The sequence below is a fragment of the Triticum aestivum genome, chromosome 6B, assembly GCF_018294505.1.
Source record: "Triticum aestivum cultivar Chinese Spring chromosome 6B, IWGSC CS RefSeq v2.1, whole genome shotgun sequence".
Lineage (NCBI taxonomy): Eukaryota > Viridiplantae > Streptophyta > Magnoliopsida > Poales > Poaceae > Triticum > Triticum aestivum.
In genome coordinates this window covers 503,986,703-504,002,491 of record NC_057810.1, presented here as the reverse complement: position 1 = coordinate 504,002,491, position 15,789 = coordinate 503,986,703, and the positions used below count along the sequence as shown (strand labels likewise).

The window sequence follows — 15,789 nt, the reverse complement described above, 5'->3', positions numbered from 1 at the left end:
CTACGTGCTTTCATCACCGATCCTGCAACTGCAACGCAGTTGAGTTCACCTTACCGTATCTGTCTTAGCAAGTTAGCCGTGATCATATCGATTCTCACAGCCGCAGTGAGTAACACATGGCCCTCCCACAAAGCCGCGTCATCTTGCTTAACTAGCCTTTTTTACTACTAATATATAGACATATTCTGCATAACAATCACATTTCCTCGCCTCCTCGGGAACGCAAAAACAAGTACTGTATACACGTTCCACTCACAGTCCCTGCTTTGACCCTCTCGCTAAATTAATACTAATCCGTTGCGCACCTGACACTACAATACCAGTATATATCTCGCTCACTCTTAAGCCCTGAGGCGTAGCAAGTGACAGGCATACACCAAACAGTCTGACTGTTTGAGATTGCGAGCCGTGACCACTGTGTCAAGTTCTCCTCAGAACCACCACCACCACCACGTACGTACCCATGGAGGAGAAGGGTGCGCTGTCGCCGGCGTCCAGTTCCTCCACCACTTGCAGCAGCCTCGGCTCCGGCCCCAGCTCCCCCCTCACGACGTCGTCTTCTGACGACTCGAGCGGCGGCGGCGGCGGCGTCGTTGCTGCCGCGGGCAGCAGGAAGCGGCCGCGGCGGGACCTGAAGCACCCGACATACCGCGGCGTGCGCATGCGGGCCTGGGGGAAGTGGGTGTCGGAGATCCGCGAGCCCCGCAAGAAGTCGCGCATCTGGCTCGGCACCTTCGACACCGCCGAGATGGCCGCGCGCGCCCACGACGTCGCCGCGCTCTCCATCAAGGGCCGCGCCGCCGCGCACCTCAACTTCCCGGAGACCGCGCACCAGCTGCCCCTCCCCGCCACCGCCGCGCCCGAGGACGTGCGAGCCGCGGCCGCGCTCGCCGCGCAAATGGACCGCGCACCAGACGCGGACGCCGTCGAGGACACATACACCAAGGTCGAGGAGCCAGCGCCGGCACCTGCAGCGGCAGCGCATGCGGTGCCGGACGACCACATTCTTGACCTCGCGCTCTTCGACCTGCCGGAGTTCCTGCACGAGTTCGGCTTCGCGTTGCCTCCCTCCACGTATGATGCGTACTCATGGCACGACGTCGGGGCCGAGGACTTCCGGTTCGAGCCGGCGCCGTTGCTGCTCTGGGAGCACTAACGATCCGTGTCGTGTGACGAGCAGCTAGGGACCGGGCCGGCAACACGCGGCATGCATGTCAGTTCCAAGTTGGGTTTATGGTGATGATCTGCATGCGGCGTGTTACCGAGCACACTGGTAAAATCGACTCCTGCGTGGTGTACTAACATGGGCAACTGCGATAGAATCGCAGGCTAAAGATAGTTTGTGGATTCATATCTTCTGAAAACTGAATAAAGCTCAGCTACTTTACATCGTTATTTGTGCCACATACTCTTAAACTTGCTTCTCTGGTGTTTGTTGTTCATATGTGGAGTCTATTTCCCCATCCACATTACCAGGAAAGGTATTCCTGATCGAAAATACTGGCCAACTTATCTTGCAGTGACACTGCATGCAGTTTTGTGTGCATTTGCTATTCATCTTGCCTGAAATTCCGATTAGGGATGATCGCTTTTGGGCGAAGCACAAGGCAGAGACGGAAGTGCCGCGGCAAGGCCGAGCCAGGAGCGATCCGGAGTTAGGGCAGACATGGCAGCGGCGTTGCTGGTGGAGGAGAGTCGGAGGTTGATGGGTTCAGGTGCCGGGGTTTGCTTCGAAGTCGCCAACGACGGAGATTGTGCCGGGGTTTAGAGGTCTGGCCGGGGCGTCAGCAACACGTTGAGGGGTGGCGAGGCATGCGCGGCATAGCAGTCGACCGCTGGGTGGCGACAATAGGCAGTTAGGCCGGCGCCAGGCGTCGATTGGCGACAGCATCGGAAGGTGGAAGAAGAAACTACACACTTAAATCTATGAAGAAACTTCCCACACCGTTACCATGGGAGCCACTCCTAGAGGTGCGGGTAACAACGGCGCATCATGCTTCTTGATTGAAGCGTCGGCACCCTTACTCGAGACGACCATCTCTGTTTCGAACGATTTTTTTTATTAAGTTCTCGAACGAAATTGATGTACACACGACATGACAAAGTTGTCGAAAAAGAGAAAGGAAGTAATGACGATTGGGAGAGAGTCGGCCAACAGTAGAATGGAAGGACGATTGTTTCCCATAACAACTTTGTTATTTCTTAGTCGCCTGAGAAACAACTATTTCTATTTCTAAGTCACCTCTAATAATCATCTTATCTTTTTTTGGCGAAAAGGCTAGCACATGCCCCTAAAAAAACATCCTTACAGAAACTGCAAAATACATCCAAATACTTGAGGGCCAAAGTTTTGTTTCCGTCTCAGCGGAACAAACTTCAGGTCTTGCTGTTTAGGTTTTGGATGCCTCCGTCTCAGCGGCGGCGGCCCTCGGCAAACTCCACGGCGATGCCTTCAAGAAGGGAACGACGCATATATCGCCGCCACTAACGGCCTTAGCAAACGCCGAAGGCAAGTTTTCACCCAGATTAGTTCGAAGGGATCCAACTCTCGTGCACGGGCCGCCGTCACCACCAGCACCACCAGGCGAAACCCTGGAGCACTGGCAGATCAGCGGGCCGCCGGCACCACCGCATCCAGATCGCCGGCCACGTCGGGCTGCCGCCATCCCCCGCGCCGTCTGGGTCAGAGATGGAGCCGCCGACCGCGCACAGGGACCACCGCCGCCTGCACACGCCGGAGCGCCGCCGAGAGCCCAGCGCCCGCCATCGCTTGCCGAGGGCCGCCGCCGCGCGCCCTGAGCGGACTCCCACGCACACCAGAAAAAACTGCCGTCGCCCCCAAGCCCGCGCCGCCAACCACCGCCGCGATCTGCCCACTCCAGATCCAGCGAGTCGTGGGAGAAGAGATCCCCCGCCGGCCCGGTCGGCGCGAGGAGGAGAGGTCGGGGGAGGGACGAGGACGCGGCGGCGCTTGGGTCCCGCCCCCCCCCCCCCCTCGCCGTGCAGGGGCGACACGGGAGGAGTCGGGAGGAGAACGGCAAATCTTTATCGATCTATTGGAGCCGGAGGACGAAGACGTACAACCACGCTGTCTGCTCCACACCAACAAATGGCTGTTTTTTTACTGGAGCCAAGGAGGCCAACAATCTACCGGCGGAGGAAGATGATGGCTGGGGAGGCACCCTAGATGGGTTTTGGGGCTTTACAATGTTTAAGAACCATCTGATCTAGACACGATTTATATGCAATTATCAAAAATATATGAAAGTACTCCCCCGTAAAGAAATGTAAGAGCGTTTAGGTTATTAAAGTAGTGATCTAAACATTTTTGTATTTCTTTACCGAGGGAGTATATAGTAAGAAGGTGCCGATGGGACGGTCTTGTCGACCAACAAATGACTGTTTCTTAATCAACAGGGCTGTAATTATACCTTCGTTTAAAGTGTCGCCAAATTCCCGCGTTGTTTATATGCTCTCCCACATGCACGCTACATGTAAAAGGCCTAGTTGGAGCCAAAGAGGCCGTGCTATATACCAGCAGCTCTCTCTCCAGACAAAACGGTACTACGGCAGCAGGTCCTGGTGGTACATGAGAGAAGGAAGGAAATGTTACCAGGTTCAACCCGATCTGATCATTTCTTAACACCAGCGGCGTAGATTAATGATGTGCGAACACGACATAGATACATAGCCCAGGCTTACCAAAGCCACAAATAGAACAGATCAATATACCTAGTGCAGGTAAGATATATACGACTACTATACAGTCTCTACCACAGTATACATTTCATCCCGCGTGTATAGGTCCCCACAGCCACGCGCGCGCGACACAAAACAAAGCGCAGAGCAGTAGAGCCGTACGTACGTGCCCCAGTGAGGCAGTGACGCAATGCAATCATGCCATGCGTTGCGCGCGAGAGAACATTACCGGAACGAGCTCAGTAGCACCGTCTGTCGTGCCACTTGCCTGCCCTAATCTGTTACCAGCTCACCGTTTCAGGAAAAAATTAGCCCCTGCCCAAACACGACGATCGATCTAACGGAATTCCCTGAACCGATGTTGACCGTGCCGACAGCCAGATCCCAAACTAATGCCAGTAGGGCATAGTTTATGGAGGAGTAAGGTGCAGTCTGTTGCCGAGTCCACTCCGTCCCGTCCATATGGCGTGCCAGTTTCATCGGGTGGCGCTACTTCAACGCTTCCTATGTTAATAAAATCCCATTTGCATTTGCATTTGCATGTGTGTAAGATGCGCATGAGTTTCACAGATGTACATGCACAAACATGAATGCAAGTGCAGCTCGAGATCTGTAGTACGCAGAGGCCTCCATCGAATACTGTACGTGTGTTGGATTGGATTCCATTAGTTCCAGCATGAATAATGCACGGCTAGTGAAGATCGTTTGTCTATACTATACCAGATAGATCTAGAAAGCGTAGATGCATGCGAGTATACAAGACCGCCACAGGCTGTAGTAGTTGTTGATCGCGTACTCACTCGATCAGAGAGATCGATCTTGCGCCCAAATTGAATACCGGTGAGAAAGGTGACAGCTAGCTTACCTCGTGTTCATGTCGCGCAATAGTCTGGGGCTCATGTGCAGCTAATTCTAATCTAAACAAGTTGTAGTTAAGCCTTTATTTCGCATGTGCATGGGCAATTATGGCATTTCTCTTCTCATTACCCTATACACTAACACTGTTTGTTTACTGCTCGTCATGATTCACGCACATATTCGTGTCTCTCCTTTGTCCAAGTATGCCGTTAAGTTCCTAACGACCTGCGTATGCATATGCAGTAGCATGGATCTACATATTGAATTACATATTCGTGTCTCTCCTTTGTCCAAGTATGCCGTTAAGTTCCTAACGACCTGCGTATGCATATGCAGTAGCATGGATCTACATATTGAATTTCTATTGGGCTTGAGTGCGAATAATTCTGCCACTTTTTGGCTTTAATCATGCATGCACTGCACTCATGCATGAGAAACAATGACCTGTATTTTTAGTGCCCCGGAGGCGTCAGCCAGCGCTGCCTTAGCTCTTTTAAGCGTAACAAACCTACATGCTAAAGCAAATCCAGTTCGCTTTCTTTAACATGAGTGTGTAGATCTCCGGGTACATATATATCACCAGGCGGCGCATTGTGCCCCTAATTAAACGTACCATATCCCCTGCCCATGAGCCGCATGCATGCAAAAGGATCGGAATTAATTAGCTATAGTGGCCTAATCATGCTTGTCACAGGGCAGATCAAGCTGCAAATTAAATTAAACGGGCACTCGGAAAACAAAAGCTAGCATTACGAAAGATGACAAAACACAGGACGACTTGCAGATGCAGGATATATACAAGGGGAGAGGACGAGCTACACGTGTGGTTACTTGTTAATTTGGCGCTGCTAATTTCCGGAGCTTGTTAACTTGATACTGCGTAGCGACAGTATCTCTGCGGATTTCATAAAGTAAGATTGCGTTGCTTCTAAATTAAACCAGCCGCTACCCTATTTAAGCACAAATTGCGCACCCAGTTGCCAGGCCCCCCTACAATTAGTCAAAACAATTCAAAGCAATGTGTCTTGGCAGTTCTTCATTTTAAATCCATCCATCACCACCCTTTTGGGTCTTGGCCTCCCGCCTATCCAATTCCTTCCTCTTTTGGGGGACCCGAATTATTAGGTGATCGATCCATCCATGAGCCTCATAGCTAATCATCACTACCTAACAATTAGCTCGTCTTCCGAAGAAATGACCAGTAATCAAAACCCTTCTAGTGAGCCACTGTGCTCACCGATGCCCAACTGGTCACTACAGTCTACAGGTACAGGGTCAAGTCCTTACAAGAAAGATGAAGGTGAAACGAACAACCTACGTGATTAGCCTTTAATTTGTTCATCAATAATTTATGTAATCCACCTTCTTCCACCATGAACAACAGTGATGATGATGCTCTTATTGGTACGGGTCCTTTGAGTTGTCAACACTCAACGGTGCCCTACCGTCTGTTGTCATATGCAAGGCAAGCGTGCTTCCAGGCATTTGGAACGTCCATAGATAAAATATATAGTAGTACAAAAAAGGGCCTGATCATTTATTTATTCATGTAGGGTGGTGGTTAAGGCAGCAACGTCTTGGATAACAAGGATCAGCAGTGATCTTGGAAAGCTTCGCTCAATATTATGCTAGGAGCACGTAGTAGTACCAAGTTGGTCCTTGTGCCTACAGAGTTGCAGTTGAATATCGATCAAGTGTATTGTATTGGTAGGCGGCATTTTGCTGTCCAGCCGCCAGCTGGCGCCCGTTACAGCGGAAGAGACTGTGCGTCGCCTTGCCTGTCTGGTAAGAGGAATCAGGAGGACTACCCGGGAGAAAATTTGTACAGTAGCTCCGTCAGAAACTGCAAAGCAGAAGGACGGTGTACGAGCGTACGGTGTGAGAGTGAAAGGACGCATACCAAAACCTGTACTGTAAGGAAGGCCATTATGGTGTCCGTGGAAATTACATGCACGACGATGTCGACGAATGGGGTTTGCCCGGGCTCAAGGCTCAAGCGTACGACTAACATGTTCGACACGTACAATGCAGCGGTGCACAGGAACCGTTTGATTCCGATAGGCCTGCCTAACGCCAGAAGATGCATGCATGGGGTCCTTGGCAGTTCAGCTAGAGCAACATGACGATGGAAGGGTCTTGGAGAGCTGCTTCATCTTCTTTCTTTTCGGAAGCCATCTTCGTTCAAGCAATCTCCACTGAAAGGGCCATTCAGCCTGAAGCTCGGTTCATTTTTCTCTCTGCTTCAATTGCTCGAGCATACCATTCTTACTGATGGCGAGAGAGACATACGCGAAATCATCCTCTGCCAATGACATTGTTGATAGCCCCACGTACAATTGCACTGCGCTGTACGCCGGCATGTGGCACTGGCAGATCTCTTCATTGTTCAAGTGTCGGATCAGAAAGGGTCATTAATATTGTTCTTTCTCCCAGCAAAGTAGCTCGTCACTTCTCCTATTGATCAGAAAGGTCATTAGTCACGATCTGTCAGCAGCCCCAGCCCTCCTACTGCATCACATGTATAGCTTTTTTTTTTTTTTGACTGCATCACATGTATAGCTTTTTTTTTAGGGGTACATCACATGTATAGCTGACAGAAGAAGCAGTCCGCGATTCCTATTCGGCGGATAGCGACCCATGCACCACCTCCTCGGTATGGGCTCGGGCTGGCCCATACTGGATTTTTTCCCACTTGTTTTTTCTTTTTCTTCCTTTTTTCTTCTTACTTTTTCTTTTTTTCTTTTTTTAAATTGCATGAATCTGTTTTTCACTTTGTGAAAAAATTGTGAATTTGCAAATAATGTTTTAATTCCCGAACATAATTTTCAAGTTTGTGCACATTTTATGAATTTGCGACAACTTTTCCGAATTTGTGAACATTTTCTAATTCGTGTATATATTTTTTGAATTTTTGAACAGTTTTTGAATTCATATTTTTTTAAATTCATAACCTTTTGATTCACGAACAATTTTTAAAATTCATGACGTTTTGCAAAATCTCAGGAAATCTTTTTTAGAAGTAGTGAATATTTTACAAAATCAAGATATTTTTTCTCAATTCATATATATTTTTTGAAATCATAAAGCATTCTCTGAATCTTTGTATATTTTTTGAATTCATGAACATTTCTTCCACAACCATTTTTTGAATTTGCAAAAAAAGGAAACCTGTAAAATTTTGAATCCACGGACATTTTATAGTTTCGCAAACATTTTATGATTTCCCAAGCATTTTTTCAAAATAAAGAACATTTTTGGAATTCATGAACATTTTTTCAAATTCACGAACATTTTATGAGTAGGCGAACAATGTTTTTTCAAAATTCACAATCCACATTTTTTTAAATGCCAAATTAGTTAAAAGGAAAATAAAATAAAAAGGGAAACAAAAGGCAAAAAAAAACAAGGATGTCTCGCACAACACATGGGCCGGCCCAAAAGTGCGCAATAGGGAGCGGGGCATGCACATTTGCGCGCCAACAAATGCTTGTGCGCCAAATAGGAGTTCCAGAGGCAGTCCTTCAAACGACAACACACAATGGAGAAGCTGAACGAACAAGGCCAAGCAAGGAGAGAAGACCACTGAAATGTTTGAAGTCCATGAGTGGGCCCATTAGGCCATGTAGTTGATATATATAGACTACACGTTCCTTACTTGCTAGACAGGAAAGAACCTCATGAACAAGAAAGACAATTCTTTTCTCTCTTAAAAAACAAAGACAATTCTCTCTCTCAAACAAAAATGACAACAAAGGCAAATGCCAAATCCACTATGATTGATCCATCATCCATGCATGTCAGTAAACCCTAGCTAGCGCAAAGAGAAGTGAGTGTCTAATACTCCATTCGATATCTTGGATATTTCATCACATCCGCACCGCACTCGGTAGCGCGGCCGACGATAAGGGACGACCATTGAGGGCCTCTATTCCAAGAACATGCGTTGTACGTTCTACTTCATGGTGACCACGCCAATGACATATACACAAAGATTTAAGAGAATCAAAATTTTGTGTTCAAGGCCATGAAGTTTCTCAAGGACACGACAACCAAGCTTAATTCCTTGCTCATCCCGAAGATTGATGCCATGTAGGAGGACTTCAGGGTCAACATTGGTCAGCTCTATCAGGACGACAAGGTACGACAAGAAGAGTCATATCGTGTTGTGGAGTCGCCTCTCTGTGTGGTCACGACAGATTCCCCAACGTCTCCGCCACCGCCTCCACTTAGACAAGGCCCAAGGAGGAAATCACACAACATCTACATTCCTCCTCCCATTTGGCGTGCACATGATCTACCTATGTCCCTTCCCAAGTCTCTGGCCGCTAGTTTCCATGATGAACCTAACCAACTCATATATTCCTTAGGAGTGGACATTCCACAATTGGATCGTACCAACTTGAGACCATGGCAAACTAGATGCGAAGGTTAATTTACACTGTGGGAGCACACCTCAAACACTTGAATTCAGTATGCCTTATCTCAGTTTGACGGTGTTGCTGCTTGTTATGGATGTTCTTTATTCTTAAGTTGCAACTAAAATCCCATAGCCCCTCTCCCCCAAGCGCAAGGGTTTATAGCAAGAAGCAAGTTACCTCAGTTGATGACCAAGGTATGAATCCGGAAAGTTCTCTAATGAGTAAATGATAAGCCATGCTCTCAACACTTTGTCCCCAATACTTCTAGTGAGGTTGTCAATCTCACTAGGTTTGCTAGTTACAAGGATTATCGTATCAAGTTTCTGAAATTGATTTTTGTATGCAGGAATTAAAATTTGGTAAAGCAATGATCTGTAAAGAATGCAAACGAGGTTGTGTTTATGGTAAATAAAGGACTAGGATCCATAATTTCAGTAGTAGCATCTCTCCAAAAGCAGCATATGTGTGGTGAACAAATTTAAATTTTGTATCAACTAAATTGTAGTATTTATGACTAATCGTACATGTCATGATTGCATATAGGAATGATGTCCTTATGCCTATAGACCGTCATTCAACTACATGAACAACTAATACTCGACTCCAAGATTGCTATTCCACATGCATATCAAAGTATTAAGTAAAACAAAGCATTGCATTAAGCAAGATGTCATAATGTTGATATTATATAATTTTTACTTCTAGTTCACCATCGAGGCAACTAGATAACTATCATTTTACCCTTAGTGGCAATAACACAGTATGAACCCTTTCCCTTTGTTATCACTTAGATAGATTACTTGCAAGGTTAAACCCAACATACACAACTCCCTCTTGGACATCATTCATATGAACATGGCCAATGAAAGAGTAATAGATCACAGAGTATATGTGTATATATATCACGCAACAAATAAATCAAAGAAACAAAAAAATTAATCCATATGTAACGTGATCACAAAGTGGCAATTTATCGCACTGCACAATAAACACACCCATAATTACATTAGAAGGATCACAATCATGTAGGTGCATACTGAATGCTACACTAGCACTAATTAAAATTTCTACCGTACAACCAAGATCACATTGACGACGACAGATAACGGGGTCAGGTTTACCACTAGACGCGCAGTCACCACAATGGAAGTAGAATTGGTGATGCGTCTAGCCGATCAGTTGAGTCGCCTCCTTGTCGTGTAGCCGATCTCCCGCGAACAGTTCCTCGCGGATCCCGCGTTTTCCTTCGAATGCTTTGTTCTAGCGCCGCAAATGCGATGCCTCCAAGGTATCCACACGTACGGGGAGCGACGTCAGGCGGTGGACTACTAGGTCTGGTTGCACAACATGGGCGTGGGGAGTGGCGCAACGGTTGCGGTGACAGGAAAAAGGTCAATCCTAAAAGGTGTGCCCTACTCCTCTTTATATCAACCTCCAACATGGGCTCGACACTTGAGGCCCACTAGGAGCCCACACCCAATTTCCACTTGGATCCAATCGGAATAGGTTCCTTCCCCTTAAGTGTGCGGCCCTATAGGTTCACGTACACATGGACATGACCCGAGTCGAGAGTTGGTAGTAGCTCCTAGCAGGGTAGTGCTGCCTCGGCGAGCTCCATGTTTCTGACTTATGCTTCAAGTGCTCTCTCGGGCCTAGTGTTAATCATCATCGTGTTGCTCGTACCCGGCATCTTGAGTTGGAGGTATGGATAGGAGGGTAGCACCATGAACTTGATGTAGGCTGGCCTGTCTAGGATGGCATTGTAGTCGATTCTGAATGGTGTGATTTTAAATAGGATCACCTATGATCTAAAATTTTCTTCGACCTTGAAGACCCTCTAGATCAAGCTTTTCGAAAGGGTGCACCTGTTCGCCTGGCATGATGCCATGGAAGCCAATGGGCGAGGGTTGCATTCAAGATTAGGAGATCCACATCTTGGTTAGAGTGTCAGGGAAGATCATGTTCACGTTGTTGCTACCGTCCATCGGGACTCGAGGTGGTGGAAACCGCCGACGATCTGATCTACTACCAGGGCGAACTTGCCCGGGTGGGGAATGTATGTTGGATGGCCGGTGCAGTTGAAAGTGATTCTGGAGTGAGACCAGTCCATGGACTCCGTGGGGGCTAGTTTGATTACATAGATTGTGCATTGAGTGAGCTTCTAAGCCCGATGTGTCTTGGCGGCCCTGGAGATCATGTTGATGCTCTGGCACCGGGGGTAGGTGCGTTGGCGAAGGTCTAACTACCCTATCGCTGGTCGTGACCAATGGCACCTCCCGAGCCAAGGGTTATGGAGTTGTGCGAAAGCGCACAATGTCGTCATGCTGGTCAAAGTGGAATTTGAGGCTCTCGAAGTGTATAACATTGATGGAAGGCAGTGTGATGTCGTAGAGCAGCTTGTGATCATCGACCGCGAGCTTGAAGGAGCCGAAGTTGATGGTTTGACCTAGCATGTAGTCGCCATGCATGAACAAAGATCCGTTATGGGTTCGTCCTCCAACGAGCACAATGATACGTCTCAAATGTATCTATAATATTTGATTGTTTCATGCTATTATATTATCAGTTTTGTTTGCTTTATGTGCCATTTAATATTGTTTTTATGGACTAACCTATTAACTTACTACTCAGTGTATGTTCCTGTTTTTTGCATTTTTTGTTTCACAGAAAACCATACAAACGAAGCCCAAACTCGACAAAACTTTACAGTATTTTTCCTGGAACATAAGAGATCCTAGAAGCTTCGAGGAGAGACCAGAAGATGCATGAGGGAGCCAAAAGCTCATATGGCACGCCCAGTGGGGTAGGCACGCTGTTCAAGCTTGTGGGTCCCACATGGCTCTGTTTGACCTAATGCATATCCTATAAATTCCATAATATGCCAAAACCCTCGGATCGAGACCCAAAACAATTCTTCGCCATCGCAAGCCTTTGTTCTTCCAAGATCCCATCTAGAGGCCTTTTCCGGTACTCTATCAGAGGGGGAAACTATTTGGGAGGCTATCTTCATCAATGTTGTTGCCTCCATGATGATGTGTGAGTAGTTTCTACAGGACCGGCGGGTCCATAGCAATAGCTAGATGGCTGATGATCAAGTGGTCTTTGCTTTGTTTGGAGCAACAGAAATTTCATTCTTTGTTTCCAGTCCATCCTCTCCTAATCAAACTGTCCTTAGTTAGGATACTATTCTTGATCATCAGCCACAAGAAGATTTTAATTTTCGTTGGCATCCTCAGTTTCCATATTCCTTTAAACCCAACCACAAGAGAGGACTTAAGAAACATATACAACTCCTTCAGCACAAACCTCTCCATGCCACCAAGCAACCACATAATTCTCCCTCCCTCTCCCTCTCTCTCTATCGCTCTTTCTGATCTTCAATACAATCGTCTCTTTTGAGATCAATCCAATGTAATCTTTTATGATGCATATGTTGGGATCCGATGAATTGTGGGTTTATGATCAGATTATTCATTGATCTATTTTGAGTTCTTGAGCCTCCGTTATTGTGTAATTTTATAGCTTTGTATCTGTACGATCTATCAGTCTACTTTGGCCAAGTTTGATTGATTTATCTTCAGTGGAAGAGGTGCTTTGTAGTAGGTTCAATCTTGCGCCGATCATGTCTAGTGACAGAAAATATAAGGGCACATATTTGTATTGTTGCCACTAAGGATAAAATGACGGGGTTTGAACATATTGCTTGGTCTTATTCTGTCTACATTATGTCATCTTACTTAATGTGTTACTCTATTTGTATGAACTTAATACTTTGAGATTTATGCTGGATAGGGTCTTGGGGTGGAGTAATAGTAGCAGACGTTAGTAAGTTTAACGATCTACCTTTCACGAATATAATGTCGATATAATGATTATGCCTTGGAGGATCTTCATAACTATGCGCAATTCTGTCAATTGCCGAACAGTAATTTGGTTACCCTTCGCTACCATGCTTTTGAGAGATATGCCTCTAGTGAACCTATGGCCCACGAGCTCATTCTCCATATATTTACTAGTTACTACAATTGCTATCAATTTGCTATCACTATCATATTTACTATTATCGTTTGCTATCGTTACTACTATTTGCTTTTAACCTTGTGGCTAGCAAGAATAAGGGGAGTGACGACCCCCTTGCCTTTGTTAGGTGCAAGCATTTTTTTTGTTTATGTGTAGGTGCTGCTAATGTTGTATGTGTGTTGCCTCCTACTGGATCAATAAATAGTGGTTCTTATGTGAGGGCAATACTTTGTACTGTTGTGCTAGATCACCCGCCCTCTTTGTGGAAGTCCAACAACTCCTACAGGAGTAGCACGCAACCCCTGCCTGGCCTGCCAACTGACAGTACATATAACCGACAACACTCTCGATAGGGTGGAGAACACTGTCGAAAGTGTTAGAATGGTGTTCACGCAAGGGTGTTATCCAGGTTCGAGCCCTCATGGTGTGGTAATAACCTACGTCCTGCTTTTGATATGTTTTCATGATGGAGCGCCTCTTGTGTGGGATTACAATTAAGATCGTGTATTGATACGTCTCCGTCGTATCTACTATTCCTAACGCTTTTCCTCTTGTTTTGGACTCTAATTTGCATGATTTGAATGAAACTAACCCGGACTGACGTTGTTTTTAGCAGAACTACCATGGTGTTGTTTTTGTGCAGAAATAAAAGTTCTCGGAATGGAACGAAACTTTGCGAGGATTTTTTATACAATAAAAGAGAATTTCAAGAGCCAAGAATCACCGAAGGGGGGCACTTAGGTGGGAAAAACCCACCAGGGCGCACCACCCCCTCCAGGCGCGCCCAGGTGGGTTGTCCCCACTTGGTGGCCCCGCAGACCATGAAACCGACGCTAGAAAATCCTATATTTCCAAAAAATGAGGGAGAAAGAATTATCGCATTTCAAGAGACGGAGCAGCCACCGTCTCATGTTCTTCATCGGGAGGCCAGATCTAGAGTCCGTTTGGGGCTCCGGAGAGGGGGATATTCGATCTTCGTCATCATCAACACTTCTTCATCACCAATTCCATGATGCTCCCACCGGGAGTGAGTAATTCCTTCGTAGGCTCGCTGGTCGGTGAGGAGTTGTATTGGGGATATGACTATTGGGTATGACCTGCCCAGGAGGGGCCGGGTTATACCAATGGCGGTTCATCAATACAAAGCCCATAAAGATGTTGAAGATGGCGGTTCATGAAGCAGACTTGCTAAGGGCCCAAAGGCCAAAGGCGAGTTAAGGCCCATAGGGGGAAACCGCCATATGTGTATGACTTATATTGTAAGGCAAGTATAATCAGTCACCGAGCCAGACACGTTGTTTATGAGCCGGCCGGGACTCCATGCGCCGCTGGGCATCAACCTGTATATATAAAGGGACGACCCAACATCGGTTTAGGGAAAGAAACAAGCGATCGAAAGCTAGGTCAAGCGGATTCGCTCCCTGGTAATCGAGACATAAGCAATACCACCTCAAACTGGATTAGGCCTTTACCTTCACCGCAATGGGCCGAACCAGTATAAACTCCATGTGTCCTTTGTCCCATTTAACCCCTTTAGGCTAACCTAGTTGCGATGGCTCCATGACTAAGTCCTCACACTAAGACATCTGTCGTGACAATTCCACGACAAGTTGGACGAGATTCATCATGTAATAGAGTTAGTTTTGTTAGGGCCTGATCCCTAGTATCCATTATGTTCTGAGATTGAAGTTGCTATGACTTTGCCATGCTTAATGCTTGTCACTTTGGGCCCGGGTGCCATGATTTCAGATCTGAACCATTTATGTTATCACCATTATATCCATGTTCTAGATCTGATCTTGCAAGTTATAGTCACCTACTACGTGTTATGATCAGGAAACCCTGGAGTGCCAATAGTCGGGACCACTCCCGGTGATGATCGTAGTTTGAGGAGTTCATGTATTCACCACGTGTCAATGCTTTGTTCCGATTCTCTATTAAAAGGAGGCCTTAATATCCCTTAGTTTCAAATAGGACCCCGCTGCCACGGGAGGGTAGGACAAAAGATGTCATGCAAGTTCTTTCCATAAGCACGTATGACTATTTACAGAATACATGCCTACATTATATTTATGAATTGGAGCTAGTGCCGTGTCGCCCTAGATTATGACTGTGTCATGATGGATATCATCCGACGAATCACCGATCCAATGCCTACGAATTTACCTTATATTGTTCTTGCTAAGTTACTAATGCTGCTACTTCTATCGTTACTGGTACAAAACCATTGCTATCATTGTTATCGTTACTATTGTTGCTACTACTATCAAAACTATCATATTACTATGCTACTGATCACTTTGCTGCAGATAATTAATCTCCAGGTGTGGTTGAATTGACAACTCAGCTGTTAATACTTGCAAATATTCTTTGGCTCCCCTTGTGTCGAATCTATAACTTTGGGTTGAATACTCTACCCTCGAAAACTATTGCGATCCCATATACTTGTGGGTTATCAAGACCTTTTTCTGGCGCAGTTACCGGGGAGCATAGCTATATTTGTTGAGTCACTTGGGATTATTATCATATTATCACTATGAAGAATCTGAAGGATGCTAAGACTAAGATTTTTACTTCTAAGACGAGGGGAGGTAAGGAACTACCATCCAGCTCCGCTTTAGATTCACCTTCTGTTATAAGTAAACTTGCAACAACACCACATGCTATTAATTCTGATATGTCACAAGTTGTTGATGATGCTACTCCTGCTATGAATGCTACTCATGATGATGCTAGTACCTTGGTTGATGATGATGTGCCACTAGGTGAATTTCTTGATGAACAAATTGCTAGA

At 46.2% G+C, this 15,789-nt stretch overlaps 1 protein-coding gene across 1 annotated transcript; it reads left to right on the top strand.

Moving 5' to 3' along the window:
- Positions 1–244: 244 nt before the first annotated feature.
- LOC123134308 (ethylene-responsive transcription factor ERF038-like) lies at positions 245–1,389 on the top strand. The gene has a single exon (XM_044553576.1). The coding sequence runs from the start codon at positions 464–466 to the stop codon at positions 1,154–1,156; it is 693 nt and encodes a 230-aa protein (XP_044409511.1). The 5' UTR covers positions 245–463; the 3' UTR covers positions 1,157–1,389.
- Positions 1,390–15,789: the final 14,400 nt, after the last annotated feature.